At 53.0% G+C, this 27,133-nt stretch overlaps 1 protein-coding gene across 2 annotated transcripts; it reads left to right on the top strand.

Moving 5' to 3' along the window:
• On the top strand, positions 1-25,763 carry LOC138814131 (RNA-binding protein Nova-2). 2 transcript variants are annotated; one of them, XM_070003053.1, is made up of 5 exons: positions 1-259; positions 11,086-11,229; positions 17,750-17,916; positions 20,523-21,290; positions 21,357-25,763. In XM_070003053.1, the coding sequence occupies exons 1-5, from the start codon at positions 1-3 to the stop codon at positions 21,639-21,641; spliced, it is 1,623 nt and encodes a 540-aa protein (XP_069859154.1). In that variant the 3' UTR covers positions 21,642-25,763. The 2 variants fall into 2 exon arrangements, with proteins under 2 accessions (XP_069859154.1, XP_069859146.1); XM_070003045.1 differs by having other exon boundaries at positions 20,523-25,763.
• The last annotated feature ends 1,370 nt before the right edge of the window (positions 25,764-27,133 follow it).

Below are 27,133 nucleotides of genomic sequence, written 5' to 3'. Positions count from 1 at the left end.
ATGGCCGCCGGCGCGGTGCACGGCCTCTTCACGGCCTCCGCGGCCCCGCAGCCGCCGCCGCCCCCGCCGCCGCCGCCGCAGCCCCAGCCTCCCCAGCAGCCGTCGCCGCCGCCACAGCAGCCGCCGCCGCAGCCGCAGCCGCCGCAGCAGCAGCCGCCGCCCCAGGCCCCCCCCATGGAGCCCGAGGCCCCGGATTCCCGCAAGCGGCCCCTCGAGACGCCCCCCGAGGTGGTCTGTACCAAGCGCAGCAACACGGGAGGTGAGGGAGGCGCCCCGCGAGGGGAGAGGCTGGGGGGGGGGCTCGCCTTCCTCCACCCCCCCCACAGCCCTGGCAGGTGCAAGAGCTCTGGATGGGGGAGAGGAGGGGCGCCCCTCCCGAAGCCGGCGGGGGGAGCGGGGGAGCTGGGGAGGGGGTCGGGACCCTCTCCTCTCGCCGCCCGCCGCAGGCCCCGGGGCCTAGAGCTTTGTTTGAATCAGAGGGGCTGGGGGGGTGGTGGTAAGTGTCCTTGGTGGGGGGTGGGGGGATCCGAGGATGGGGACTCGGGTCCCTCCGGGCCCCTAGTGCCTGTGTCCTTGAGGGGTGTGTGACGTGACCCTTTCTCGGGGCTGGGGTGTTCCCCCAGCTTGCGTGTCCCGGCGGGGGGAGGGGAGGGAGTAGAGGCGGCCTGTGGACCCAGAGCTTCCCCTGTCCTCACTCCCGTCCCTGGGGATGTCCTGAGCAAAGGTTGTCCCCGGGGGACCCTGGGCTGGGCTGGGTGGGTGTGTTGGGTGACCGGGAGGAAAAGGTGGGCGTGTAAAGTCGGGTGGGTGACTAGGACAGGTGCGTGTGTGAGCATGTGTGTGTGTGTGTGTGTGTCCATAAGGACCCTGGGAGAGCTGGGTGTGTGACAGAGAGGCTGGATCTGACAGGATCCAGAGAGGACATGTGAGTTGTGTGTGGAAGAGTCAGGGCTAGGTGAGAGGAGTCGGGTTCTGTGTCTGAGATCTTCCGTGGGGGGACAAGGGAAGCTGTGTGCAGGCCACCCACCCCAGGGAGGCCGCTGTGGCGGTGGCACAGGAGTGAGGGGGGTGTGTGACACGCAAGGGGGTGTGTAGGGAGTGCTGACTAGGCTGGCCCTGTGTGCGTTGGGGACAGAGGTTCCCTGTGTGTGACACAGGCATGGAGGGGGAGGGCCTGGGGGGACCTGGAGAAAGCTGGTGACAAGAAAAGGGTGTGGGTGTGACTCCAGAGAGGCTGTGGCTGGGCGTGACACCTGGAGGTGGGCAACCGTGATGTCACAGGGGGGGGTGTGACGAGCCAGAGGCTGGGGATTGGGGATGAAATGCATCAGGGTAGATAACAGGGGTAGGTACCCTAAATGGCAGGGGCTTGCACGCATGACAACCCAGGGAGTGGAGCGTGTGGGTGTGTAACAAGCTATGAAGAGGCTGAGTGTGTGTGGCCAGAGATGGATGAGATGAGATGGGTGACAAGTGTGTGTGTGTACGTGTGTGTCTGTGTGATACCATGAGGTGTGCGTGTGACCTGGGGAACTGTGTACACCAAAAAAGCAAAACCAGGCTGCGGAGGGGGGGTGTTATAGGGGAGAGGTAGAGCTTCTCTGGGGGTCCTCAGAGCCCAGCCCCTGAGGAGGAGGGAGACCCTAGATCAGAAAAACTCCCCCCCCCAACCCCCATTAGGTCACCTTGGCCAAAAAGCTCCACTTCCTCTGGCCTTTTTCTCCCGATGGGAGAGGGGTGGCCTGAGGCCCAGTGCACCCTTTCTTTCTCTGATATGTTGGGGTGCAGGCCAGGTTCCTACCCCGTCTGTGGAGATAAACACAGCTCCCTCGCTTTTTCCCATCGCAGCCCCCTCAACCTCCAGTTAGGTGGGACAGAAATCAGGGACCCCTTCCCCCTTGGATGCCTGAGAAGGTGGCCAGTGGAAAGCAAAGGAAAGGGAAGTGGGGGGGAGGGGTGGGAGGGAGTTTCCTGTCCTTCTTCCTGCACCCCCTCCACCCCCCAGCACACACATGAAAATGTCCCAGCCGACTTCCTTCCCTCCTTCCTGTCCCACTGCCATTCCCAGTGCTGGAGAGAATGGGGACCCAGGAGGCGCCTGAGCTCAGCCTGCCTATCCTTCTCTCCTGCTGGGGCAGGAGTCTGGAAGGGAGGAGGGTCCCCCACCCTTGTCTTAAAGGCACTGAGGTGCTCCAAAGCTCCAAAGGGGCTCCAGGCAGCAGTAACAATGAGCTGCTGCTAATGACTGTCACCTCCGCCTACTTGGCACCTACTATGAGAAGTGGGGGGCATTTCTCATACAACCCTCCAATGGAGATGATGGGAGCTGCTTTTTGACAGATGAGGACAACCAAGGCTCAAGGGTAGGAAACTATTTACAAAGGTCACATAGCTTCTTTGGGAGGAGGGAGATCTCGTGCAGGATTTAGGGAGTCCTGGACCACCGGGACCACCTCCCCTCTGTGTTATCTATTGGCCTGTCTTCCACAGTGGCCAAACTAGCGCCTCTGGGAACCATCTTCCCTCAGACTTTCCCCTGTCCCCTCTCCAAGGTACCCTGGGGGAAACTGAGGCAAGGGGAACAATTCTCTATGGACAGACAGACTCAGGGGCAAGTTGGGGCAAGGACCTGGGCTTCGATCTTAAAAACTGAAAGCTCATTTTAATAATGAACCATCATGGCGGTGGGGTACTGAATCAACCACTCCCTCCCCTTCCTACCCCGGCCTTTTCTGACCTTCAGGAACTTAACAGTACTGCAATGACAATGTACTAATAGGCACCACGATGATTGTTGAATGCCTTTACACTCACTTTAACAATAATAATAAATTGCAATAATGGCTAACATTTTATGGTGCTGCGATGTGCAAAGTATTATGGGAACTTCTCCGCATGGCTCATTTAAATCCTTATATCAGTTCTGTTACATTGGCCATCTGATCAATGAAAAATCTGAGGCGCAGAGAGGTGAAGCAAGTTGTCCAAGGTCAGCCAGCTACCAACAGACAGAGCTGTGTGTGGTTCAGATCCAGGAGGCTGGCTCCGTTGTGTGGGCAGACACTCTAAGGAACCCTGTGTTGAGGCTCAGGGATAGAGCCTCACAGGAAGTAGTATGGGGCCAGACAGGAGCAGTTCTTCGCAGTTCTTCTTCTCAACCGCTGTCCTTTCTGCTTGTTTCTGGGACATGTGGGAGGAAATGGAAGTTGTTCAGGCTGATTTTCACATACCAGCCTTGTTGGCAGATACCTTTGGGCAGAAGAAAAGGGACACAGGGTAGAACGAGTGGGGTGAAAAGGTCAGAGGGCAACTCCAGGCAGGTGACATGAAAGGATCCCCTCCAAATCTGGTGATACAGTAATAGCAACCCCTGGAGAACAAATATTCTTTCTGGTGGTGGTGGTGGTGGTGGTGGTGGTGGTGGTGGTGGTGGTGGTGGTGGTGGTGGTGGTGGTGGTGGTGGTGGTGGTGGTGGTGGTGGTGTGTGTGTGTGTGTGTGTGTGTGTGTGTGTGTGTGATCAGTGATCCTGGGATTTGAACTCATGGCTTCAAGCTTATTAGTCAGATAGTGCTTGCCTCCCCTTGAGCCACGTGTCCAGCCTTCTGTTGCTTTCAATTATTTTTTCAGAGAGTGTCTCATGCATTTTGCTCAGAGTTGGCCTCAGCCTTGGATCCTCCTACCTATGTCTCCCAGTGAAGCTGGGATTATAGGCATGTATTATCTGGCTCAGCAAGATAATTATTGTGTTTTGTTTGCTAATCCTGGGGCTTGAACTTGAGGCCTGGGCACTGTCCCTGAGCTGCTTTTTTTTTTGTTGTTGTTGGTCATGGGGCTTGAACTCTGGGCCTGGGCGCTGTCCCTCAGTTCTTCAGCTCAAGGCTAGCGCTCTACCACTTGAGCCACAGTGCCACTTCCGGTTTTCTGAATGGTTTGTTGTAGATAAGAGTCTCACAGTTTTGAACCTTGATCTTAGATCTCAGCCTCCTGAATAGTTAGGATTACAGGTGTGAGCCACGGGCGTGCGGCGCAAGATAATTCTGAAGCTACGATTGTAATGCTTCTCATTATCCTGTCTATATTCTACCTCTGATGCCCCCACAAATACAGAAAAAGCACACTAAAAGGAGCCATATACAGGCACACACACATCTCACATCCCAAAGAGCCCATGCAGCCACTCTCAGTCCCTAACACAAGCACAGTGTCACCAAGGCACGAGCCCCAGAATGGAACCTTTCAAGGTTTGTAGCTCATCGTGATCAGATGCTTGGTGTAGAACCCTCGGGCTCTCTGAGCCTGTTTCCTGCCTGGAAAAAGGGGATGTGAAGATTTACCGCTGCGGGTGGCTGACCTGTTGGGGTGGATCTATGATGTGATGTGAGATCTTGGATGTGAGGCATAGAGCTCACAGTTGGGCGGGTGGTGAGTGCTTCATAAGAGCTATTGCCGCCATTCCTGCGAGTGCCACCAAGAATGTAGTAATACTCATTTTGTGCCAGCCAATCAGGATCCCTACCCCTGTCCCTTCCTCCGTGTCTGGATTGCACCTGAGGCATCCGAGGCCTGCAGGAGCCAGCTCCTCCTTCCACTACACCCTCAGCATCTCTGGTTTTCCCCCAGCCACCTCTCCCACACTCTTTCTGATGGCAATGCCAGCCTCGTGCCCAGCCCCCTTACCCCTCCACAGGACACACCATCCCACCAGCTCTGCTATTCCCAGCCCCCACCCCAGCTTCCATTCCCTGCACACATGCTATCATCCCCCAAACCACTAAAGGACCAGCCGCAGTGGTACACACGTATAATTCCAGCTACTCAAGAGGTGGAGATAGGAGTATCATCGCTTGAGGCTGGCAGGGCAAAAGTAAGAGACTCCATCCAGAAAACAAATTAAAAGCAAAAAGGCTGGGGGTGTGGCTGCCGTGATAGATCACTTGAATTCAATCCTGAGTATTGCTCTCTGGCTCTCAACAAAACACTGTTGCCAGGTGCCAGTGGTGCACAGCTGTAATCCCAGCTACTCAGGAGGCTGAGATCTGAGGATCATGGTTCAAAGCCAGCCCAGGCAGGAACGTCCATGAGACTCTTATCTCCAATTAACCACTCAGAAAACTAGAAGTGGCGCTGTGATTCACGTGGTAGAGCGCTAGCTTTGAGCTGAAGAGCTCTGGAGCAGCGCCCAGGCCGACAGTTCTAGCCCCATGACCGCCAAAACAAAAAAACAAAACCACTGTATCATGTGCAACCTCTGACTCTATTTTTTGGGGGGGGGAGGGGAGTAGTACCAAAATCAAAATTTGAACTCAGGGCCTTCAAGTACCTTGATATGCATTTTGCTGGTTATTTTGGAGATAGACTCCATGACTTTTCTACTCTGACTGGCCTTGAACCTCAGTCCTCCAGATCTCAGCCTCCTGAGTAGCTAGAATGACAGGTGTGAGCCACCCAGGGAGACTTGGCTGAAACTGTAACACCAAGGCCACGTGCACCACGTGCATGGAGTGTGTCCTTTCCTTTTTTGTTTGTGGTTTCATTGGGTGGAGAGAGCCATCTACACCCCAAGAAAGGAGCTCAGATGAGGCTGGGTGGGTAAGTTTGGGCATCTAGACTCTACTTCCATAGAAAGAGCTTTCTCACAAGCAGAGAATGTTCAAAGCTAGCTGCTTCAACTGACTCAAGAGTTTGTGATTTCTGGGATTCCAAGCTTAGCCGGGGCGGGGGGGGGGGGGGATGGGGGGGTGTCACATCTATGTCCTGGGAGCAAGGCTAGGAAATACAGGACTGGCTTTTTCCTGGGGCAAACAGGAAGGATGTGGAGTAGATTCTAGAAAGGACCAAAACCTGATTTTTAGTTGTTGTTGTTCTGGTGATACTGGGGATTTTGAGCTTAGAGCCTTGCATTTTCTAGGCAGGCACTTTACCACTTGAGTAATTTACCCAGTCATTTCTGATTTGGGTTATTTTTCATATACAGTCTCACATTTTTGCTACCCTGTAGCCTTCCATGTAGCTGGCATCACAGTGTAACCTGCCACACCTAGCTTCTTGATCCAGGTAACTTTTTCCCCTAAACTAGCCTCAAACCAAGATCCTCCCTGCCTCTGCCTCCCCAGTCTATGGGATTACAAATATAAACCACTTTGTCTGAGCTAAGAATTCTGTCTTTCTACAGCGCCTAGTCTGAAATAGGGATTACCAAGCACCTACAAGAAAGGTTGGGAGGCTGGGAAGGTGGCTCAGTGGTAGAGTGCTTGCCTAGCATGCATGAAGCCCTGGGTTCGATTCCTTAATACCACATAAACAGAAAAAGCTGGAAGTAGTGCTGTGGCTCAAGTAGAAGAGTGCTAGCCTTGAGCACAGAGAGGCTCAGGCCCAGGCCCTGAGTTCAAGCTCAGGGACCAGAAATAAAAAGAGGGGTTGAGGAGGTATGGCAACAAAACTTTTTTTCTTTTTCTTTTTTTTTTTTTGGGTCCAGTCGTGGGGCCTGAACTCTGGGCCTGGGCGCTGTCCCTCAGCTTTTCAGCTCAAGGCCAGCGCTCTACCACTTGAGCCACAGCGTCACTTCCGGCTTTTTTCTTTTTGCTTATGTGGTGCTGAGGAATCGAACCCAGGGCCTCATGCATGCAAGGCAAGCACCTTCCCAGTCCCCAAAACTTTTTTTCTTAATGTATTTTGACATGTTAATGTGTATTAGGGGAAAAAATTTAACCAAGTCTTTCAAACTTCAATAATACTGTTTTCAAACTTTCTCTTTATTTTTACTTATTATTATTTTTACTTATTATTATTATTATTGTTATTGGATTTGAACTTGGGGCCTTGGCACTGTCCTTTAGCTATTCAGCTCAAGGCAAGTGCTCTACCACTTTGAGCCACAGTGCCATTTCTGGTTTTCTGGTGGTTAATTGGAGATAAGAGTCTCAGAATTTTCCTGCCCATGCTGGCTTTGAACTGCGATCTTCAGATCTCAGCCTCCTGAGTTGCTAGGCATAATGCTAACTACTTAGGAGCTGAGATTTTGAGGATCTGTTTGATGGCAGCATAGGCCAATTTTTTTTTTTTTGACAGTTGTGGGGATTGATCTAAGTAAGCCTGGGTGCTGTCCCTCAGCTCTTCAGCTCAAGGCTAGTGCTCTACCACTTGAGCCACAGCACCACTTCCAGTTTTTTAAATGTGGTGCTGAGGAATCAAACCCAGGGCCACATGCATGCAAGGCAAGCACTCTACCACTGAGACACCTTCCCAGCCCCGCCCCCCCCAATTTTTTAAAAAACATCATGAGACCCCATTTGAACCAATAAAAAGCTAGGTATAGTGGTTCTTACCTTTCATCTCAGCAACAAAGTCTAAATAAGAGGATCAAGGTCTAGGGCAGCCCAGGTAAAAAGCAAAACTCAAGGCTGGGAAGGTGGCTCAATGGTAGAATGCTTGCCTTGTATGCATGAGGCCCTGGGTTTGATTCCTCAGTACCACATAAACAGAAAAAGCCAAAAGTGGCGCTGTGGCTCAAGTGGTATAGCTGAAGGGACAGCACTCAGGCTCAGAGTTCAGGCCCCAGGACCGGCAAAAAAAAAAAAAAAAAAGCAAGACTCATAGGTGAGGAAACTGAGGTTCACAGAGATTGGGGGCCCTAACCCCAAGTTATAGAACGGGTCAATGGCAAAACACCCACATCACTTATCTAGAGTTGTTTGGGTTAGTCCGTAGAGAAAAAAAAAATTCCCAGCTCCTGATTGAGGGCATATAGGAGAGAGGAGGCAGAGAATGGGGAGTGGTCGCCCCCTACCCCTATTTCAGAGATGACACCGAGTACTTCTACTCTCAAGGGTTCACCGGGAGTGAAGGTGAAAGTGGGGAGAGACAAAATGGTGTCCTCAGGATTCCTGAGAATTCCTTCCAGCCTTTCCCAGCCTCCCAGAGCCCGTGTGTCTGTGGGACAGGCTGAAGGGTGAAGGCAAAAGGGATGTAGGCCAATCCTGGAGGGATCCCAGTGTGAGAGGACCAATGGGAAGGCACATGGGTAACTACCTAATAGGCTTAAAGGATCCCATTAGGCCATTTTAAGAGGATTGCCCTTGGGTTGGGGGGGGAAACCCTTTATTTGGGACCCTTCCCCATGTGAGCCAGGCCACACCAACCCCTCTTCGCCATACTCCATCTTAAACTTACCAGGGAACCCTGAACCTCCTTATTTATTTGTTGATCTATTTTGTGCTGGTACTTGGGCTTGAACTCAACATTGTACTCTTACTTGGATTTTTTTCTTTCCTTTTTTCCTTGGGAAACCGGGACTTGAACTTGATATCTGATGTTCATCGCTTAATGGCTGGTGCTCTACCAACTGAGCCTCGCCTCCAGCTCAATCCGTTGGCTTTTTTTTTTTTGTAGGTCATGGGGCTTGAACTCTGGGCTTAGGCACTGTCCCTGAGCTCTTCAGCTCAAAGCAAGTGCTCTACTGCTTGAGCCACAGCGCCACTTCCAGTTTTCCAGTGGTTTATTGGAGAGTCTCACAGACTTCCTGCCCAGGCTGGCTTTGAACTGTGATCCTCAGATCTCAGTCTTCTGAGTACTAGGATTACAGGCATGAGCCACCAATGCCTGGCTATTGTTTTTGCTTTTGTTGTTGGTTGTGAGGCTTGAACTCAGGGCCTGGGCACTGAGCTCATTTAATCAAGGCTAGTGTTCTAACACTTTGAGCCACAGCGCCACTTCTGGTTTTGGGGTGGTTCATTGGAGATAAAAGTCTCATGGTCTTTCCTGCCCAGGCTGGCTTCAAACCATGATCCTCAGATCTCAGCCTCTTAAGTAGCTAGGATTACAGGTGTGAGCCACTGGCACCCAGCATCACTTAGCTTTTTTATTCAAGGTTGATGCTCTACCATTTGAACCAGTTCGGCTTCTAGCTTTATGGTGGTACATTAGAGAGATGAAAGTCTCTTAGATTTGTCTGCCTGGACTGGCTTCAAACCAGGATCTTCAGATCTCTACTTCCTGAGAAGCTAGGATGAAAGGCATAAACCTAGCTTTGTTTATTCATTTGGTACTGAGGTTTGAACCCAGGGCCTTCTATTATGCAAGGCAAGCACTCTGCCACTGAGCTATATCCATATTCCTGTTTTGTTTTTGTTTTTGTTTTGTATATTGTTCTATGACAGGGTCTTGCTATGTAACCTAGGCTTGAACTCCTTAGTCTCCTAAGTAGCTGGAATTACAGGTGTGCATCAGCTCACTGGAAAACCTTCATACTAAGATGGACGGGATTGTCAGTGAGCACCCTTTTTTTTTTTGGTCAGTCGTGGGGCTTGAACTCTGGGCCTGGGCACTGTCCCTCAGCTCTTCAGCTCAAAGCGAGCGCTCTACCACTTGAGCCACAGTGCCACTTGGGTTTTTCTCATGGACTTTCCTGCCCAGGCTGGCTTTGAATCGTGATCCTCAGATCTCAGCCTCCTGAGTAGCTAGGATTACAGGCCTGAGCCACTGGTACCCGGCTGAGCACCTTTTCTTGGAGCTGTTCTGTTTTGTTTTTCCTACATACTGGGAGTTGAACCCAGAGCCTGGAGCATGTGGGGCAAATACACTGCCATGGAGCCACAGCCACGGCCCCTAGAACAGCAATATTTTACTTGCTCTGTGCATTGGCTTTCATGTGAGACGATGAAAATAGTTCTCCTTTGCTTAATAGAAAAGGTTGAAGCTCATACTTGTAATCTTAGCTGCTTGGGACACTGAGGCAGGAGGATCTTAAGTTCAAGAGCAGCCTAGCCCAAAGTTAGATTCTGTCTCAAAAACAAAATAAAAGCCAGGCACTAGTGGTTTATACCTGCAATCTTAGCTACTCAGGAGTCTGAGGGTATGGGTGTGGAGCCAGAGATTTCTGTTTTGTTAAGTTTGTTTGTTTGTGGATGAGATTTTAATAGTGCCTCCCTCATAGAACCAGTATAAAAGTAATAAGAACTGGTGTTTGCAAAATCTGATGTGATGAGATGCTATAGATGATGAATAATGATGTGTGTTTAGCCTGATGTCGCCTATGGCTCATGCCTGTAATCCCAGCTACTCAGAAGACTGAGATCTAAGGGTCAAGATTCGAAGCCAGCTGAGGCAGAAAAGTCTTTTTTTTTTTTTTTTTTGTCGGTGGTGGGGCTTGAACTCTGGGCCTGGGCGCTGTCCCTCAGCCCTTCTGCTCAAGGCGAGCGCTCTACCACTTGAGCTACAGCGCCACTTCCGGTTTTCTGGTGGTTTATTGGAGATAAGAGGCTCACGATCTCTCCTGCCTGGGCTGGCTTTGAACCGAGATCCTTAGATCTCAGCCTCCTGAGTAGCTAGGATTACAGGCGTGAGCCACCAGCGCTCGGCTAGAGGCAGAAAAGTCTTATCTCCAATTCACCAGCAAAGCTGGAAGTGGGGCTGTGGATCAAGAAGTCCATGATGTGGGGATTTTTGTTTGTTTGTTTGTTTGTTGTGCCAGTCTTGGGGCTTGAACTCAAAGCCTGGTTCAGTGGCCTCTACCACTTGAGCCACAGCTCCACTTCCGGCTTTGTTAGTGATGAATTGGAGGTAAGTCTCATGGACTTTCCTGCCCTTCAAACCACAGTCCTTAGACATCAGCCTCTTGAATAGCCGGGATTACAGGCATGAGCCACCAGTGCCCACCCTTATGTTACATTATTTTATACGAGTTTCCCTGGCCCCTGCATCTGCCATTGTCTGTGCTCCCCTGTTCCCTTCCCTGCCTCTTGGTGTTTTGTTAGTTTGTACTTGCATCTGACATGGAATAGACTCTCTCTCACTCTCTAGAAAAACAGAGCTATGTAAGCTGAAGTTCTTTTGGTCTTATTTGCCTTATCTACTCACAAAATCAGGTAGCTTTTACTATTTCAGTCATGGCTGTTTCTCCAAATGCATAGAGGGGGCTCCTTGCTGTTTGTTGAATGAATGAATGAATGAATGAACGAATGAATGGAGGAAAATCATATTCTCTTGCTGATAGTGATTTTCATAGTCCTATCTGCCTACCCCTGCCACACCCTTCCCGGGAGCTGCCCGATCCTTACTGACTCCCCTCTGCCCTGCATGTCCTACAGAGGAAGGCGAATACTTCCTGAAGGTGCTCATCCCCAGCTACGCGGCCGGCTCCATCATCGGCAAGGGCGGCCAGACGATTGTGCAGCTGCAGAAGGAGACGGGAGCCACTATCAAATTGTCCAAGTCCAAAGATTTCTACCCTGGTGAGCGCCAGCCTGGGTCTCCGCCCCCGGCCTCCCCCTCTTCCTCCTGCCCTCACATCTGGACCCTGCCCGAGGAGGAAGGGGCTGCCTTTAGGAACACTGAGAATGGAGGGAGGGAACCTCCCCTCCCCCCTAAGGGACAGAGCTGCCCCCAGCCCAGGGGGCCTGTCCTGAGCAGATGGGGCTGGGGGCAGGGCCAGACAATGGGACTGATGCATATTCATAGCTCATTTGCATGAGGCTAGCAGATGTGTCCCTTCCCACACACCTGCCCCCTCAGGTCAGTTAGAGGAGCCAGGATGGAAGGGGAAGCAGGTGTCAGAGTGTCCCTCGGGGCCTGGGGAGGCCAGCCATCCACGTGACACATACCCCACGCTCTTTCCTTTGGATCTCTGTCACCTCATTTGCTCTGTGTCAGTCGAGGTGTCTCTCAGTCTGATTTTTTTTTTTTTTAAATTTTTGGTGATACCCAGGACCTCACACTTGAGAACAATCATACCCTCAAGCCTTTTTCTTAGTTTTTTTTTTCTTTTCTTTTCTTTTTTTGTAAGTTAGGGGCCTGAACTCTGGGCCTGGACGCTGTCCCTCAGCTCTTTTTTTTTTTTTTGGGTCCAGTTGTGGGGCCTGAACTCTGGGCCTGGGCGCTGTCCCTCAGCTCTTCAGCTCAAGGCTAGTGCTCTACCACTTAAGCCACAGCGCCACTTCTGGCTTTTTCTGCTTATGTGGTGCTGAAGAATCAAACCCATGGCCTTATGCATGTAAGGTAAGTGCTCTACCACTGAGCCACCTTCCCAGCCTCTTTTTTCTTTTCTTTTTCTTTCTTTCTTTCTTTTTCTTTTCTTTTTTTTTTTTTTTTGTCATTCATGAGTCTCGGCTCTGTCCCTGAGCTGTTTTGCTCCAGGCTAGTGCTCTACCAATTTGAGCCACAGCTCCACTTTCTAGGCTTTTCTGATTAGTTGGAGATAAGAATTTCACAGACTTTCTTGCCGTGGCTGGCTTTGATCCATGATCCTCAGATCTCAGCCTCCTGAGTAGCTAGGATTATAGGCGTGAGCCACTGGAGCCCGACTTGGGTCATTCTTGAGCCTCCCCCCCCCATTCCTTCTGTTTCTTCATTTCCCACCCTTTGTTTCTCCCTCCCCATCTCTGTCCCCTTCAGCTCACTTTCTGCTTCTGTTTAGATAACCTCCTCCCGTCTGTCCTGTCTGACCTCCTCTGTCAGTCCATCCTTACATGATCTCCCAGCCTCCTTCCGCATTTCCTTTCCTCCCCTGACTCTCACCTTGTTCTTCCTTTCAGAACTCTGTTCTGCCATCCACTTAGCCACTTCACAGTGGCTAGTAAGCTCCTTCTCTGAGGGCCAACCATCTGCCTTCTAGCTTCTTCCTGCAGTGCTCCCCGCGCCCCCTGCCCCCGGCCCCAGCTGTCCAGTCCCCCAGCTTCTTTTCTCAGCTTCTCATAGCTAGTTTTCCCACTCCCTGTAAACCCAGTCTCTTGTCTGCCTCTGCTCAAGCTCCATCTCTTCTTTAACTACACAGTTTTCAAGGCTGCTCTGCTCTAACCACGCCCCCCAGGCCTCTTTACACACCCTCCTCCCAGTGTCTTTCCCTCCTCCCCTGTCCCCCCACAAAACACCCAGAAATCCAGGAAAGGCCTGGTGAACTGCATCTTCCATCCTCAGATGATTCTAGTTCATCCTTAATCTCCCCTTGCAGTTTTTTTTAGGTCAAACATCAGAGATGGAGCTCAGGGTCAGGACACATTTCTCTCTCTCTCTCTCTCTCTCTCTCTCTCTCTCTCTCTCTCTCTCTCTCTCTCTCTCTCTGCCCCCCTCCCATCTCACTAAGCAGCTCTGGCAGAGTTTCCAGAAAAATCCAGTGACCCACTGGACACCTCCTCCCTCTCTCTTCCGCCCTGGCCCAGTTTCCCCGCACCCCTTAGTCTACACGAGGTGGACAAGTCCTCTGCCTGGGACGCTCATCTGAGGACACTTGGCTCCTGGTCTCCAGATCACATTCTGTGCCGTGAGATGTGTCATCCCCTTCCCAACCCAGTGGCCCGCCCCACAGGCCAGGCTGCTGAGGATGGGGCTGGCTGTCCTTATTTCTTCTAGAGATGAGTCGTGAGAGCCACCATCTCTCCCCAGCCTGAGACACAGGGCCCTGGAGAGGTGACCAACACCCCCCCAACACACACCCCACCCCACTCCCCATCAGAGAACTTCCAGATTCATTCAGCAGGGGCCAACTCCTAATTCAGAGATGCAGGAGCCAGCTCCCTGCCCCCTTGTTGTGGCCTTTGGAGGAGGTTCCTGGAAACACAGGACCCCAGGATACATTTCTCCCCATTCCTGCCTGGCCTCTTCCTCTTTCCCTCCCTCCCTCCCTCCCTCCCTCCCTCCCTCCCTCCCTCCCTTCCTTCCTTCCTTCCTTCCTTCCTTCCTGCCTCCCTCCTCTCTTTTTTTTCTTTCTTTCTGTTCAGTGGCACTTGGGGCCTCTTACTGGCTAGACAGGTATCCTCACACACACACACACCCCACCAGCCTCTTTTGTTTCTTTTACTCTTTTTCCAAATAGGATCTTGCATTTTTGCCCAGGGCCAGCCTTGCACCTTGATCCTCCCTCCTGCATAGCTGGAACGCCAGGTGCATGCCATCATGACTGGTTTGTTGGTTGAGATGGGGGTCTCACTCACTTTGCCACACTTAACCCTAAATTAGTGTCTTCCCCGGCTCCACCTCCTGAATAGCCTGGATTACAAGTGTCAATCACTGCACTTAGCTGGACGCTCTTTCACTCAGTCAACATGTTTTCGAAGTGTGTTGGGTGTTCTGAGCGTGGGCTACACATAGAGGAGGACCTAGTGACTGAGGTAGCCTTGCTTTGCTGTCTTCCATCTCACACCCTGGTCAGGGAGATGGAACCCATAACAATGCTGACCTGGAATGGCCAGGTTTCGAACAGCAAAGTACAAAGGATGGTGGCAATTCACCTCAGGGAGGTCAGGAATGGCTGCCACAGGCGGAAGCCCCAGCAGTAAGTGAAAAAGAGCTAGGGAAGGGGCAGAAAAAGGCTCTCCAGCAAGAAGTCCCACAGCCCAAGGTTGAGAAGTAGCCTGTTGTTGCCTCCCTATTGGCTGGGAATATAGGCATGCACCGCCATGCCTGGCAACTCACCTCATTCCCTTGCTAACTTTTCCTGGGCTTGATTGGGACCAAGGCAAAGTTAACAAAAGGCCCTGCATGAAAAATGAAGCTCTAGCCAGGCACCAGTGCCTCACATCTGTAATCTTAGCTACTCAAGAGGCTAAGATCTGAAGATTATGGTTCAAAGCCAGCCCAGGCAGGAAAGTCCATGAGGCTCTAACCTCCAGTTAAGCATCAAAAAGCTGAGAGTAGAGCTGTGCTTGAGTATTAAAGCTCAGAGACAGCACCGAGGCCCTGAGTTCAAGCCCCAGGACCAGCACAAAAAAATAAACTTCTGAAATTGAAAGTGCTGGAGGGGTGGGAGCTTGACTCAAAAAAAAAAAAAAGAAGAAGAAGAAGAAGAAGAAAAGAGATGAGACATGATAATAAACCCAGACATGGTGGGGCAGCGAAGGTGGCTCAGTAGAGTGCTTGTCTTGCATACATGAGGCCCTGAGTTCAATTCCTCAGCACCACTACTTCCAGAAAAAGCTGGAAGTAGTGCTGTGACTCTAGTGGTAGAGGGCTAGCCTTGAGCTGAAGAGCTCAGGGACAGCGCCCAGGCCCAGAGTTCAAGCCCCATGATGGACAAAAAAAAAAAAAAAAAAAAAATGCCAGACATGGTAATCCCCACCTGTAATCCAGCTATTGGGAGGCACAAATAGGAGACTGGCCCCAGGCAAAAATTTGAGATCCTATCTGAAATATAACTTAAAAAAAAATGCTGGGGTGCCAGTGGCTCACGCCTGTAATCCTAGCCACTCAGGAGGCTGAGATCTGAGGATCATGGTTCAAAGCCAGCCCGGGCATGAAAGGCAGTGAGACTCTTATCTCCAATAAAAACCACTAGAAAACCAGAAGTGGCACTGTGGCTCAAGCGGTAGAGTGCTTGCCTTGAGCTGAAGAGCTGAGGGACAGCGCCCAAGCCCCACAACCAAGAAACAAAAAAACAAAAACAAAAAACACTGGGTCCTGGTGGCTCATACCAGTAATCCTAGTTACTCAGGAGGCTGAGATCTGAGGATTGAGGTTCAAAGCCAGCCTGGAGAGAAAATTACCTGTGAAACTCTTATCTTCAATAAACCACTCAAAAAACCAGAAGTGGCACTGTGGCTCAAGTGGTAGAGGGCTAGCATTGAGCACAAAGAGGCTCAGAGACAGTGTCGAAGCCCCAAGTTCAAGCCCCATGACCAACCAAAAAAAAAAAAGTAGAGGAAAAAAAAATGCACAGACTCTGAAAGTCAGACAGATGGATTCAAAAATCGGATCATTCTCTGTTAATGAATGAACTGGGACAACACTGGGACCTTCTGGATCTTTAGTAAATTGAGGGACTAAGGTTCTCACCTCTTAGTTACCATGACTAGACACAGCACATAGAAAAGGCCCTGCTGAAGGGCTCTGTGTGGTGCCTGGTGCTTGACATTACATAACCACCAGCTGTTAATATGGGATATGTTCCCCTAGTTTAACTTCCCTTCCCAATGAAACACCCTCCCCTGTGACTGCCAGGTTAAGAACTACAAAGACTGGATTGTCCCAAGTCCCCACAGAGATGACGAACCTGGCCACTTCAGGCAGATCTCCTGGGGGGGGGGGGAGGTGACTCCCCCCCTCCCTCACCCTGCCTCATTCCACAGCCTGACCCACACCCTTTCCTATTTACACCCAGACAGAGGCAGCCTGCTGACTGACTCACCCTTGGCACTGACCTAGCCATTGTTCAGAGATGGGGAGGAGGTGTAAAAGTGAGGATCTTGTCCAAGCTGACATGGGGGCCCTCAACTCTACTTAGGTGGCGCCCAGACAGTCATCCCCACCCCCAGACACATGGCAGAGCTGGTGTGCCACGCTCACTGGATAATGATCCTGCCGTGACCCAGACACACCGCCATTAAGGTTGGCACGCATTCAGGATGTTTTACACACCCAGAGAGCATCCTTCTGGAGGTGGATGGTACACTTACACTGAACACACAGAACACACACGCAGGCTCACCCAGACACTCAACCTGCGCACTCAGGCCATCACAATACAGTCATCTTTGTCTTGTTGTGACACATTCACTGACACAACCTGCGTAGTCTCACAGCTATCATCTCTGCTTTGTACATCATTGAGTGTGGCTCCTCAGAGGGGTGTGACAACGCCCCTTGTTCACAAGTGTGCACACGCATACACACACACGGCATGCACACTGCCAGTGAACTGCATGTCCTTCTACAGCCTCTCTACTTCTTGAGTCTTTCATGCTCTCAAACTCACACCCTGCTCAGCCTTGCAAATAGTATACACAACAAAGTCACCAGGACACCAGTCCTCCCCACAAACCTCCCTGAAGGAAACATGAGTCTCATAGCTGTTACTTTTTGTCTTTTTCTCTTATGCAGGAAATACAAATTAAGGCAATCTAACTAGCTAGTCCTGCCAAGACACACACACACACACACACACACACACACACACACACACACACACACACACACACACACACACACACACACACACACACACACACACACACGGGTCAGATCTGTAGCTAAGACCCTGAAGGGTCTGGAGCAAAAGCAGCTCAAGCCCCCTCTCCTTTCTCAGTCTATCTCCATCCTCCAAGAGTTGCCTTTGACCTGTCCTGCTCTCCCCTGTCCACCCACACCCCTGCCCTCTCCCCACCTCTCAGCCCTTCTTCCATCTGGTGGGTCCAGGCAGGCACTCAGCCTCTCTCCCATCCCCCACTCCTTCCCCATCCTCTCCAAAAGCCCAGAGGCCAACGCTGCAGGCTTTGAGGAGTTACTATGGCAACCCAGCCTCATCCCTCATCCCCCTTGGGGGTGGGCTGAGGACCAGGCCAGCCAGACCGATAAGGGGGTTCCAGTTACTGTGGCAACCGTTACAGGCCTGAGCACTCAGCTTCTAGAAGAAGGGAGGGCCACGGTGAGTGAATGGTTGCCAAAGCAACTAGGGGGAGCCCGAAAGAACTAGGAAGAGGCAGCTGAGGCCGGTCGTCCCAATCATTACTGCTGTGGGCACCGCTAAGCACTTAAGCATCATTCTCTTGTGCCCTAGGGCTGTTTTAGAGGAGGGAGATAAAGTGCAGATTATAAAACAGGGATTCCATTCATTCCTTCCTTCCTTCCTTCCTTCATTCATTCTCTCAGTTCTCTCCCCATCACTGCCTGGGCACTCACAGCAGCTTGATCAAACCAACCATTCAGCCATGAAACAGCCAAGTCCACTCCTGCCTCAGTTTCCCCTTCTGCCAAATGGGGCTTATCTCTCAGGAATGTCCCCATTCCTGTCTGATGAGTGTACCCTCTCTCTCCCTTGCTCAACAGGAACCACAGAGCGGGTGTGCCTAGTACAGGGCACAGCAGAGGCCTTGAACGCTGTGCACAGCTTTATTGCCGAGAAAGTCCGAGAAATCCCTCAAGCAATGACCAAGCCTGAGGTGGTCAACATCCTTCAACCCCAAACCACGATGAATCCCGACAGAGCCAAGCAGGTCAGCTGGGCCAGAGAGTGGGTTGCTGTTAATGCTTGTGAGGTTCAGGAGGGGATCTCACCTCCCAAATGCCTGCATGGGGGTTCGGTGGGACGATGAGTCTATCACCTAATACCTGCCACTGATTATGATTTTATTGCTAATTATTATTAGGAAGTCAGGTGTTGGAGGCATGGTTCAGGTAGTAGACTATCAGACAGTGAGTCAAAGCAAGCACCAGATAGATAGCAAGCTTGAGTCCCAATCTTAGACACCCCCCCCCTCAAAAGAAAAGGCAGTCAGTCTGGAAAGAACTCAGTCCACCTGGAGTGGGTCCCATCCAGATAGTGAACATCCAGGCCCAGATCTTGATCCATCCAGGTTTCTTGAGATTCCCTAAGTTCCTCATCTCCCCTCCACCTCATCCCATTGTCTTTCTGAACAACCTGCTTCCCACTTCCTGTATGCAACCGGAAGTGGCTTCAGCGACAGCTCAGCCTCTCCAAGATTTATACGTGGTCTCCTCCATAATTACGGTCTCTTTGGGAGGGTAGAGATAGTATTTCATTAGAGAGAGAGGGGGCGGGCAATCCTACTCAGCCCTCTCTTAGTGAGGGAGGGATGGGGGAGGAGGGCAGCATCTCTTTGGTTGCCTTAGTTACCCGGGGAAGCGGTAGCATTAGGGGGTGTGGCAAGGAGCGAGCCAATCGCATCCCGGGCCTCCTCGGTTGCCATGACGACGGCGCGCACACGCTCGGGGCAGGTGGTCCCTAGGCAACGCCTCTATGTGTGATGTGGTCCTTTCCCCGGTCGTGGGAGGGGGAAGGAGTGCGCGGAAACGGCTGCGCTCGATGCTGAGCGCGCAGAGAGAGGGTCTCGGTAGGTGGACTCTGGCATTTTGGGGCCCAGAGATGAGAACCTCAGTTCGGCTAAGCTCGTGAGGGACACGGTGGGCGGACAGACCTGGAAGAACGTGGCCGGAGATGGATAGATCTCGCTCCCCCAAAAAGACAGAGGGGGGCTGTGGGGCCTGGAACATAGCCGCTGTCCTTGGTGCTGAAGCGGCCCGGCTCCTCCCTCCCTGCCAGGCCGGCCTCTCCCAAATTCCTGTCTCAGGAGCAGGGCACGGTTTACACACAGCTTACCGGAAAGCCAGGACGTTGCCTCTTCCCTCCACTTTGATGGTGGCCTCAAGGGACTCAGGGTTCATCCAGAGTGTGTGTATGTTGCAGGGAAATGGGGTCAGAGCCATCTGTGTCTGAGTCGCCTTCCACAGCCTGCCTCTAATCCACAGGAACTCCAGCACAGAACCAGGCTTTTAGCCTCTGCCTTATATTACTCGAGGACTCGAAAGAATCAGAGGAGATCACAGTTACAGGCTCAGGCTCTGGAACTGGATGTCGAATTACATCTAGCTTTGTTGTTAGTTCCTACCTGGGTGACCTTAAGCAAGTGACTTGATTTCTCCAGGCCTTTCATTTGTAAAGTCAGATTCAAAGCTGGGAGCTGGTGGCTCATGCCTGTAATCCTAGCTACTCAGGAGGCTGAGATCTGAGGATCACTGTTCAAAGCCAACCCTGGGGAAGGAAAAGTCTGAGACTCTTATCTCCAATGAACCACTCAGAAAACCAGAAGTGGTGCTGTGGCTCAAGTGGTAGAGCACTAGCCTTGAGTTGTAGAGATGAGGGACAGCGCTCAGGCCTGGAGTTCAAGCCCCACAACTGACAAAAAAAAAATAGTAGATGTTTAGTGGAGTTTGAAAAGCATTAGTGAGTACAGTGATATACTGGGCACTGTCCTCTGGCTTTTTCACTTAAGGTTGGCATTTATCACTTGAACCACAGTTCCAATTTATGGCTTTTCATTGGTTAATTGGAGATGAGTCTCTTGGTCTTTCCCATCCTGAGCTAGCTTGGAACTGTGATCCTCAGATCTCAGCCTCTTAAGTGGCTGGGATTACAGGCTTGTGCCACCAGTGCCCTGTATAATTCAATTATTGTGTGTGTGTGTGTGTGTGTGTGTGTGTGTGTGTGTGTGTGTGTGTGTGTGTGTGTGTTGGTACTGGGGCTTGAACTCAGGACCTGGGCACTATTCCTGAGCTTTTGGATTCAAACCTAGTGGTCTACCACTTGAGCGACAGCTCCATTTCTAGCAGACTTGCAGACTTTCCTGCCTTGGAACCGAGATCCTCAGATCTCAGCCTCCTGAGTAGCTGGGATTACAGGCGTGAGCCACCCGGTGCCCTGCATAGGTTGGTTGGTCTATCTATCTAGCTAGCTAGCTATCTTTTTTTTCTTTTCTTTTTTTTTTTTTTGCTGCAAGGTCAGAATTTTAAATTATTTGCCAATCAGGCTGCTTTTGTAGAGATTCAAATTTTTCTTTTTATTCTAAAAACATCTGTACTGTAGATCTATCTATCTATTTATCTATCTATCTATCTATCTATCTATCTATCTATCTATCTATCTATCTTCCCCCACAATCATTAAGGCCTATCCGTGGGCCTGGTCTTGGGTTCTGTACGGTCCCCCCTCCAAGAGCCTCCCCATCACCTCGGGCGCCAATCCCACCTCTCTCTGTCTCCCCCCCACACACACACATTGATGCCCTCCCCCCTCCCTCCACAGGCCAAGCTGATCGTCCCCAACAGCACAGCCGGGCTGATCATCGGCAAGGGCGGCGCCACGGTGAAGGCGGTGATGGAGCAGTCCGGCGCGTGGGTACAGCTGTCGCAGAAGCCGGAGGGCATCAACCTGCAGGAGCGCGTGGTGACGGTCAGCGGCGAGCCCGAGCAGGTGCACAAGGCCGTGAGCGCCATCGTGCAGAAGGTACAGGAAGACCCCCAGAGCAGCAGCTGCCTCAACATCAGCTACGCCAACGTGGCGGGGCCCGTGGCCAACTCCAACCCCACCGGCTCGCCCTACGCCAGCCCCGCCGACGTGCTGCCCGCCGCGGCCGCCGCCGCCGCCTCGGCCGCCGCGGCGTCGGGGCTGCTGGGCCCCGCGGGGCTGGCGGGCGTGGGCGCCTTCCCCGCCGCGCTGCCCGCCTTCTCGGGCACCGACCTGCTGGCCATCAGCACGGCGCTCAACACGCTGGCCAGCTACGGCTACAACACCAACTCGCTGGGGCTGGGGCTCAACTCGGCCGCCGCGTCGGGCGTGCTGGCCGCCGTGGCCGCGGGCGCCAACCCCGCCGCCGCCGCCGCCGCCAACCTGCTGGCGTCGTACGCGGGCGAGGCCGGGGCGGGGCCGGCCGCGGGCGCCGCCCCGCCGCCGCCGCCGCCGCCGCCGCCGCCGCCCGGCGCGCTCGGCTCCTTCGCGCTGGCCGCCGCCGCCAACGGCTACCTGGGCGGCGCGGGGCCCGGGGCCGCGGCGGGCGCGGGGGGCGGCCCGCTGGTGGCCGCGGCCGCCGCCGCCGCCGCCGCCGCCGGGGCGGCCGCCGGGGGCTTCCTGACGGCGGAGAAGCTGGCGGCCGAGAGCGCCAAGGAGCTGGTGGAGATCGCCGTCCCCGAGAACCTAGTGGGCGCCATCCTGGGCAAGGGGGGCAAGACGCTGGTGGAGTACCAGGAGCTGACGGGCGCCCGCATCCAGATCTCCAAGAAGGGCGAGTTCCTCCCCGGCACGCGGAACCGGAGGGTCACCATCACGGGCAGCCCCGCGGCCACACAAGCCGCTCAATACCTCATCAGCCAGCGGGTCACCTACGAGCAGGGGGTGCGCGCCTCCAACCCCCAGAAAGTGGGATGAGGCCTGGGGCGGAGGGGGCGCGCGCGCCTCCGCCCCATCCTCCCCCCTGCGCCTCCTCCTCCTGGACCTCCTCCCTCCTTCTCCTCCTCCTCCTCCTCTCGCTCTTCCTCCTCCTCCTCCTCTTCCTCCTCCGCTCCTTCAGCTTGGGGTGCTCCTGCTCGCTCTCCGGGGTGGGGGCTGGGGGAGGTCTGACTGCACCCCTCCCCCCTCCGGTAGTCCTAGGCAGGCTTGAGTTGGTGTTGGGGGAAGGGGCTCAGAAGCCCCCTCCCCAGCTCTGAATTGGCCCCCTCCTCCCTCCCTCCCTCCTTCCCTCCCTCCCTGTGCTTTGGCTGGGCCTTACCCTCCTACCCAGGGCCCAGGTCTGTGTGATATCTGTATATATGGCATTTTGCTCATTTTAATAGAAAACAAAGCGTTATTTTCTCTTTCTTTCCCTCTTTTTTTTCTCTCCTCCCCTCCCACTTACTCTTTTTTCTTATTTTTTTTTCTTCCTTTTGCTCTTCTCCACCTCCACCCCCAACCTCCAAAACGATTTTTCTTTTTTCTTTTTTTTCCTCCTCCCTGTATAAGTTTTAGTTTGTATTTGGGAGGAAGGGAGGGAACCTCTGGGTCACCAGGAATGAGGGGCCTCCCCGAAACACAACATTCCCACCCACCCCCTGCCTTTCTGCTTCCAGTTCCAAATTCCTGGGAAGGGACAAGCCCTCCAAGTAGCCCAGGAGTCTGAGCTGAAATGGGGGCCTTTGGAGCAGGGACCCCGAGTGCCCAGATTTCCTCAGCTCCTCTGCCTGCCCTCCTCCACTGGAGTAGCCCCGTCTGGGTGGAATGTTCACTCTTCTGTTGAATGGGGGCAGGGACACAGGCCCCTTGGGAATGAGGCCAGCTCTGGGATCAGGCCAGTCCTGCGAGCAGGACTCTTGTGACAGTGGCTAGAACAAGGAGCTATGGCATCTCTGTGGCTTTTGCTAGAGTAGTGAGAATGTGTGGGAGGGGTCTCTGTTGTGATGTCGCTGAACCAAGTAGTTTTCTTGGGGGGTGCTTAGGGCACTCCTTATGATGTCATAGGAGCTACTTCCCTGGAGGCCACTTCCTGGGAAAAAAAATGAGAGACTAGCACTTCCGGTGGGGTCTCGATGAGTACTTCCTTGAAAGTCACTGAAGTGAACCCAGGGGGTATGTACTTCCTGTGGAGTCTTGAGGTCACTTCCTGTGATGTCATGGGGGGAAAATGAAGCATGCACTTCCGGTATTGGACAGTGGTCAGTCCCTACCCTTCTCCGCCCACACTCCTCTTGAGTGGGTGTGGCCCTGGGACTTTTCCTAGGAAGCGAGTAAGTGGGATTTGGGTCTTATCTAAGGATGCTAAGTTAAAAACAAACCCCAAACTGTCAAGGTCATCTCCATGCAAACATGCCAAGACTGTGAACTGGCTCCGGCCGGCAGGGGTGGGAGCTGGAGCTGGTGGAAACCATTGTTACGGGCTGCCCTCCGTTCCCACCCCACCCGCCTGTGTATGTGCATGCCTGTGTCTGTGTGGCTTTGTGTCATTGCCTTTGAGGAGCCTGGTGTGTGTGGCTCTGTTAGGCCTGTGTGAGCCCGTCTCGAGTTAAGTGTGCCCTGGGAGGCTCTCTGGGGCTGGAATGTGGTCTGCTGGATTACAGTGGCTTGGCTTGGTGATGCCCAGTGAGCTGGCATACTTTGGTGGTATCTGATGGCTCCAAATGTTTTGGCATAGTCACCTTGAGGAACGAGAATATTCTGATGGAGTCTTGACAAGCCAGGTGGCCTTGAGGGTAGGTTCGGAAATGGCTCCCTTGGGAACCAAGGCTGTGGTCAGCACTAAGGACTGTGGGTCCACCAAGATGATGTCTGGGCCTACATCCCTGTAGACTAGGATAGCCGAGACCCACCTCCTCACCCTTCATCTCCCCCTTCCCCTGTGAGACCACCCGCCCTTTCTCCAACCCAAAGCAGGGTACTCAGTGCCCTGGTTGTGTCATCAGGATCTCTGGGGGAAGGGCGCCCATGCCCACCCTCTCTCCCAATTGTCTCCCTTCTAGGTCTTCCGGACCCTTTTCTCCATGGCTTGGGGAATATCTGGCCTCCTGTATCTCTTCTTTAAAAAAAAAAAAAAAAAAAAGGAGGGAAGAAAAGCGCCTAACCCTAAAGCTTGGGAGGCCCCAACTTCTAGCTGGAGAGCCACCCCCAAATCAAAATGTGAAAACCCCTAGAAAGCAATAGCCCTTGTACCTTGCACTGAATTATCCACTCGGGCCTGTTATCTGTAGGGTGAGGGGCAGGCCCCATTTCCATCACCCCCATCTCCCAACTCTTATTGCTGCTGCCCCCACCCCAATCTCCAGACTGAGCCTAGATGGAGATCTGAGTGCCAAAATAATTCTTGATATAACCTTGTACATATCTTACACAGCTGGGGGGGGGGCTGTTGGGGTAGGAGGTGGGGGTGTCTCGGTGGGCTATTGCTCCTTTCCACCTCTCCTGACACCTTACAGTGTTTCATAGCATCTCCCCTTGCATGTGGTATCACAGAATCCTGCTGGACTATCTCCCTCCAGCTTGCCTCAGGCCCCAGGAGCCAAGGAGAGGTCTGAGAGCTGGGAGGTGGGATTTAAGGAGCTCAATTGCATATCATTTGCATCCTCCGCTTGGCATCCTGCTTTCTCTAAGTCCATTCCTTGGATCCCAGTCTGTTGGGTCCAGAATTCCTGTCACACAGACACAGCTCTGGAGGCTGGGCCTCCTAGAAAGTGTTCCCGAGGAGGTCTGTGTGACAGTCTCCTCCTTATTCACATTTCTTGGGGACCTGTTACCCCACCAGCCAGGACTATCTGAAAGGTAGTTTGCTAGCTTAGTGAGCTAGCTCACTCACCACAAACCTTTCCCCATTTCTGCCCTGGGAAACTACTCTACCATCATCCCTACCATTCCTTCAAAGTCCTTTCTGCAATCTGACCTCAATCTTTTGTGCTGCAGTTTGTCCAGAGGGGACACAGCTGTGTCTCAAGGATGGGACAATTGAAAAAAAAAAAAATCAACCCATCGCCTCTCTCTTGCCCGCTCTCCTGCTAGCCAATCAGGTCTCAAAGGCTCTGAAAAGGCTTCTTCTACCTTGCCCTTCAGCACACCCAGTAGGTGTTTAATAAGTGTTTGCTGCATTAAATTGTTTCCCTCTTCCTTCTCATTTGCCCCTGTTTCTAGTCCCTTCCCTCTTTCTTTTGTTCTTCTCCTCCCCAGTCACCCCCCCCCTTTCTCTGCCCTGTCTCTTTGTCATTGTCTGTCTTCTTCCTCCCAACATCCAACTCTTCTCTCCCACATTTCCCTACTTAAAAAAAAAAGTGCCAAACTTCCTTGGAACTGAGCCGATCTAGGGGGATAGGACCTTAGATAGAGAGGAAGAAGGGGAGCGGTCTCACTTTGAGGGTGCCCCTAAGGTGCACTGAGAAAGTCTGTGAATACTGAGCTAAGTTGGGTCCCCCCCTTCCTCATCCCTCCGAGTTTTTCTTAGACTCTTTATAAGAAAAGAAAAAGAAAAATAGGAAAAAAAAAAAAGCCTCCTTTTCACAGATAACCCCTTACCTTTTTTTCGATCCCTCCCCTTCCACAAATTCCACCAGCCGGGGAAAGCCCCATTTGTCCCCTTTTCGGGCAAACCTATAGAAATTGGGGAGAGGGGAAGAGAAAAAGCTCAGCCCTTCTCCCGGTGGTACCAAGTGGGGTGGGAGAAGCTCAAAGCACTTATGAGAACAAGAGGGTTCAATGTGCCAAAATTCACCTCCCTTCATCCCCCGACTGAGGGGACTCTGAGCCAACCTGCCCAGCCATCTTCTGCCCTATCCCTGCCATCTCTACCTGGGCAAGGAGGCTTCACTGCAATAATTAGTTGGGCCGGTATCAGAGGGCAGTGATTTTTTTGCCTAAAGCCCTGGACGTGTAGGTGGGAATAAGGGTATCTCATTGGAGTTTCCCAAGAGTCGACTGACTTCTAGATGGTTGGGATCCTATACTTGGAACATTACTGTACCAGTTGTCTCTGGACCACCAACACCTACAACATATCCCCCCTCCCTTTTTTTTTTTAAATATCCGGCCAATACCTCCATCCCACCGTAACTTTGTTTCTCATTGGTCGCCGCCAACTGTTTTAGGAAATGAGGAAGGAATCCCTTGCATGGAATAACTGGTATTTAAAAAGCAAAAACAAAAATGAGGGTTGGAGGTCGTGAGAGACTTGAGGGTCTGCAAAAGTGTTAGCCAGAGTGGCGATGAGGATGGCGATGTGGGGCGCTTCCAGGTGCCGGTGCGGTGCGGTGCGGTGCGCACGTGGCGCGCGTCAGCCTAGCAGGCCTTCGCTGAGCGCGTGCTGCACAGACCCGCACCTCCCCGCACGCATGCGCGTGCGCGTCCTGCACTCCGGGTCCGGTCTGAATTGGATGTTACGATGGGGACAGGGTGGAGGGGGGGTGGGGAAGAACGGGATCGCCATACCCAAGTTGGGGTACGACGGGGCCTAAGGACCCCGGTCTGCGCGCTCGCTCGGCGGGAGTCTGCACGCTCAGGCCGGGCATCTGGTGGGCTCAGGCCCTGTGGGTGGCAAGAAGGGAAACAGAGACGGTCAGGTTGGTGGTGGCCAAGGATGCTGGTTTATTTTAACGCCTTCTCAGCCAGTCCAGGACATTTGTCTCCCAGATTTCACGTGGGGAGACTGCCTAACCACCCCTTCCCCTCACCTTCTTTACCAACCCTCCCCTCTCTCCCCTAAAACCCGCCAAACCACTCATCTTCTAAGTGACTCCATCACCACCACCGGCCACCGGAATCTGCGGCCTCATTGCTCCAGCCCGCCCCACTCGACCGTCAGACTCGCTCATCGAACTCTTTGATTAACCCTTTCTGTGTTCATCCCACGGAAAACTGTGTGTCCGGCAGGGGGAGGGGAGGAGGGAGGCGAGAGGCAGTTACTTACCTCTCCTCCATCTCCTCCCACCGCCCATGCCTCCCACCCGCACCCCCATCCCATTGCCCCTCACCCCCACCCCTCCACCCACACACCCGCCCCCCCCGCCCTGGGTGGGGAGGGGTAGAGATCCTCTAGAAATTACCATTGCTGTTTGGCTTTGGCCCTTTAAAAGGCGGGGCTGGGGGCGTGGCCTCCCGCCAGGGCCCGGCCCCGCCCCGCTCCGGCCCCGCCCCTCGGCTCCCCACGCCTTCATTGTAAATAGACACTTTTGTACTGGGTTTGAGCCAGGGGACGTGGGGAGTCTTTTTTGTTTTTTTTTTTCTCCCCCATTATGTTGGCATCTCAGGCCACTGGAGGCATGGCCCACGCAAGGTGTGTCCCCCTTTACCTGTCCCCAGCGCTGAGAATTTCAGACATCAGTATTACCCCTGGAGGGCTGCGTGTGGGGGGCCGGGGGGGGGGTGAGCGGGAGCTGGGCGCGGCGGGGCGCGGGAGCGGGGTCGCCCTCCCGGCT

Source organism: Dipodomys merriami, unplaced genomic scaffold (assembly GCF_024711535.1).
Source record: "Dipodomys merriami isolate MVZ:Mamm:240054 unplaced genomic scaffold, mDipMer1.0.p SCAF_106, whole genome shotgun sequence".
Taxonomy (NCBI): Eukaryota; Metazoa; Chordata; class Mammalia; order Rodentia; family Heteromyidae; genus Dipodomys; species Dipodomys merriami.
The sequence above is the reverse complement of the archived record's forward strand: the minus strand, read 5'-3'. Positions and strand labels throughout refer to the sequence as shown.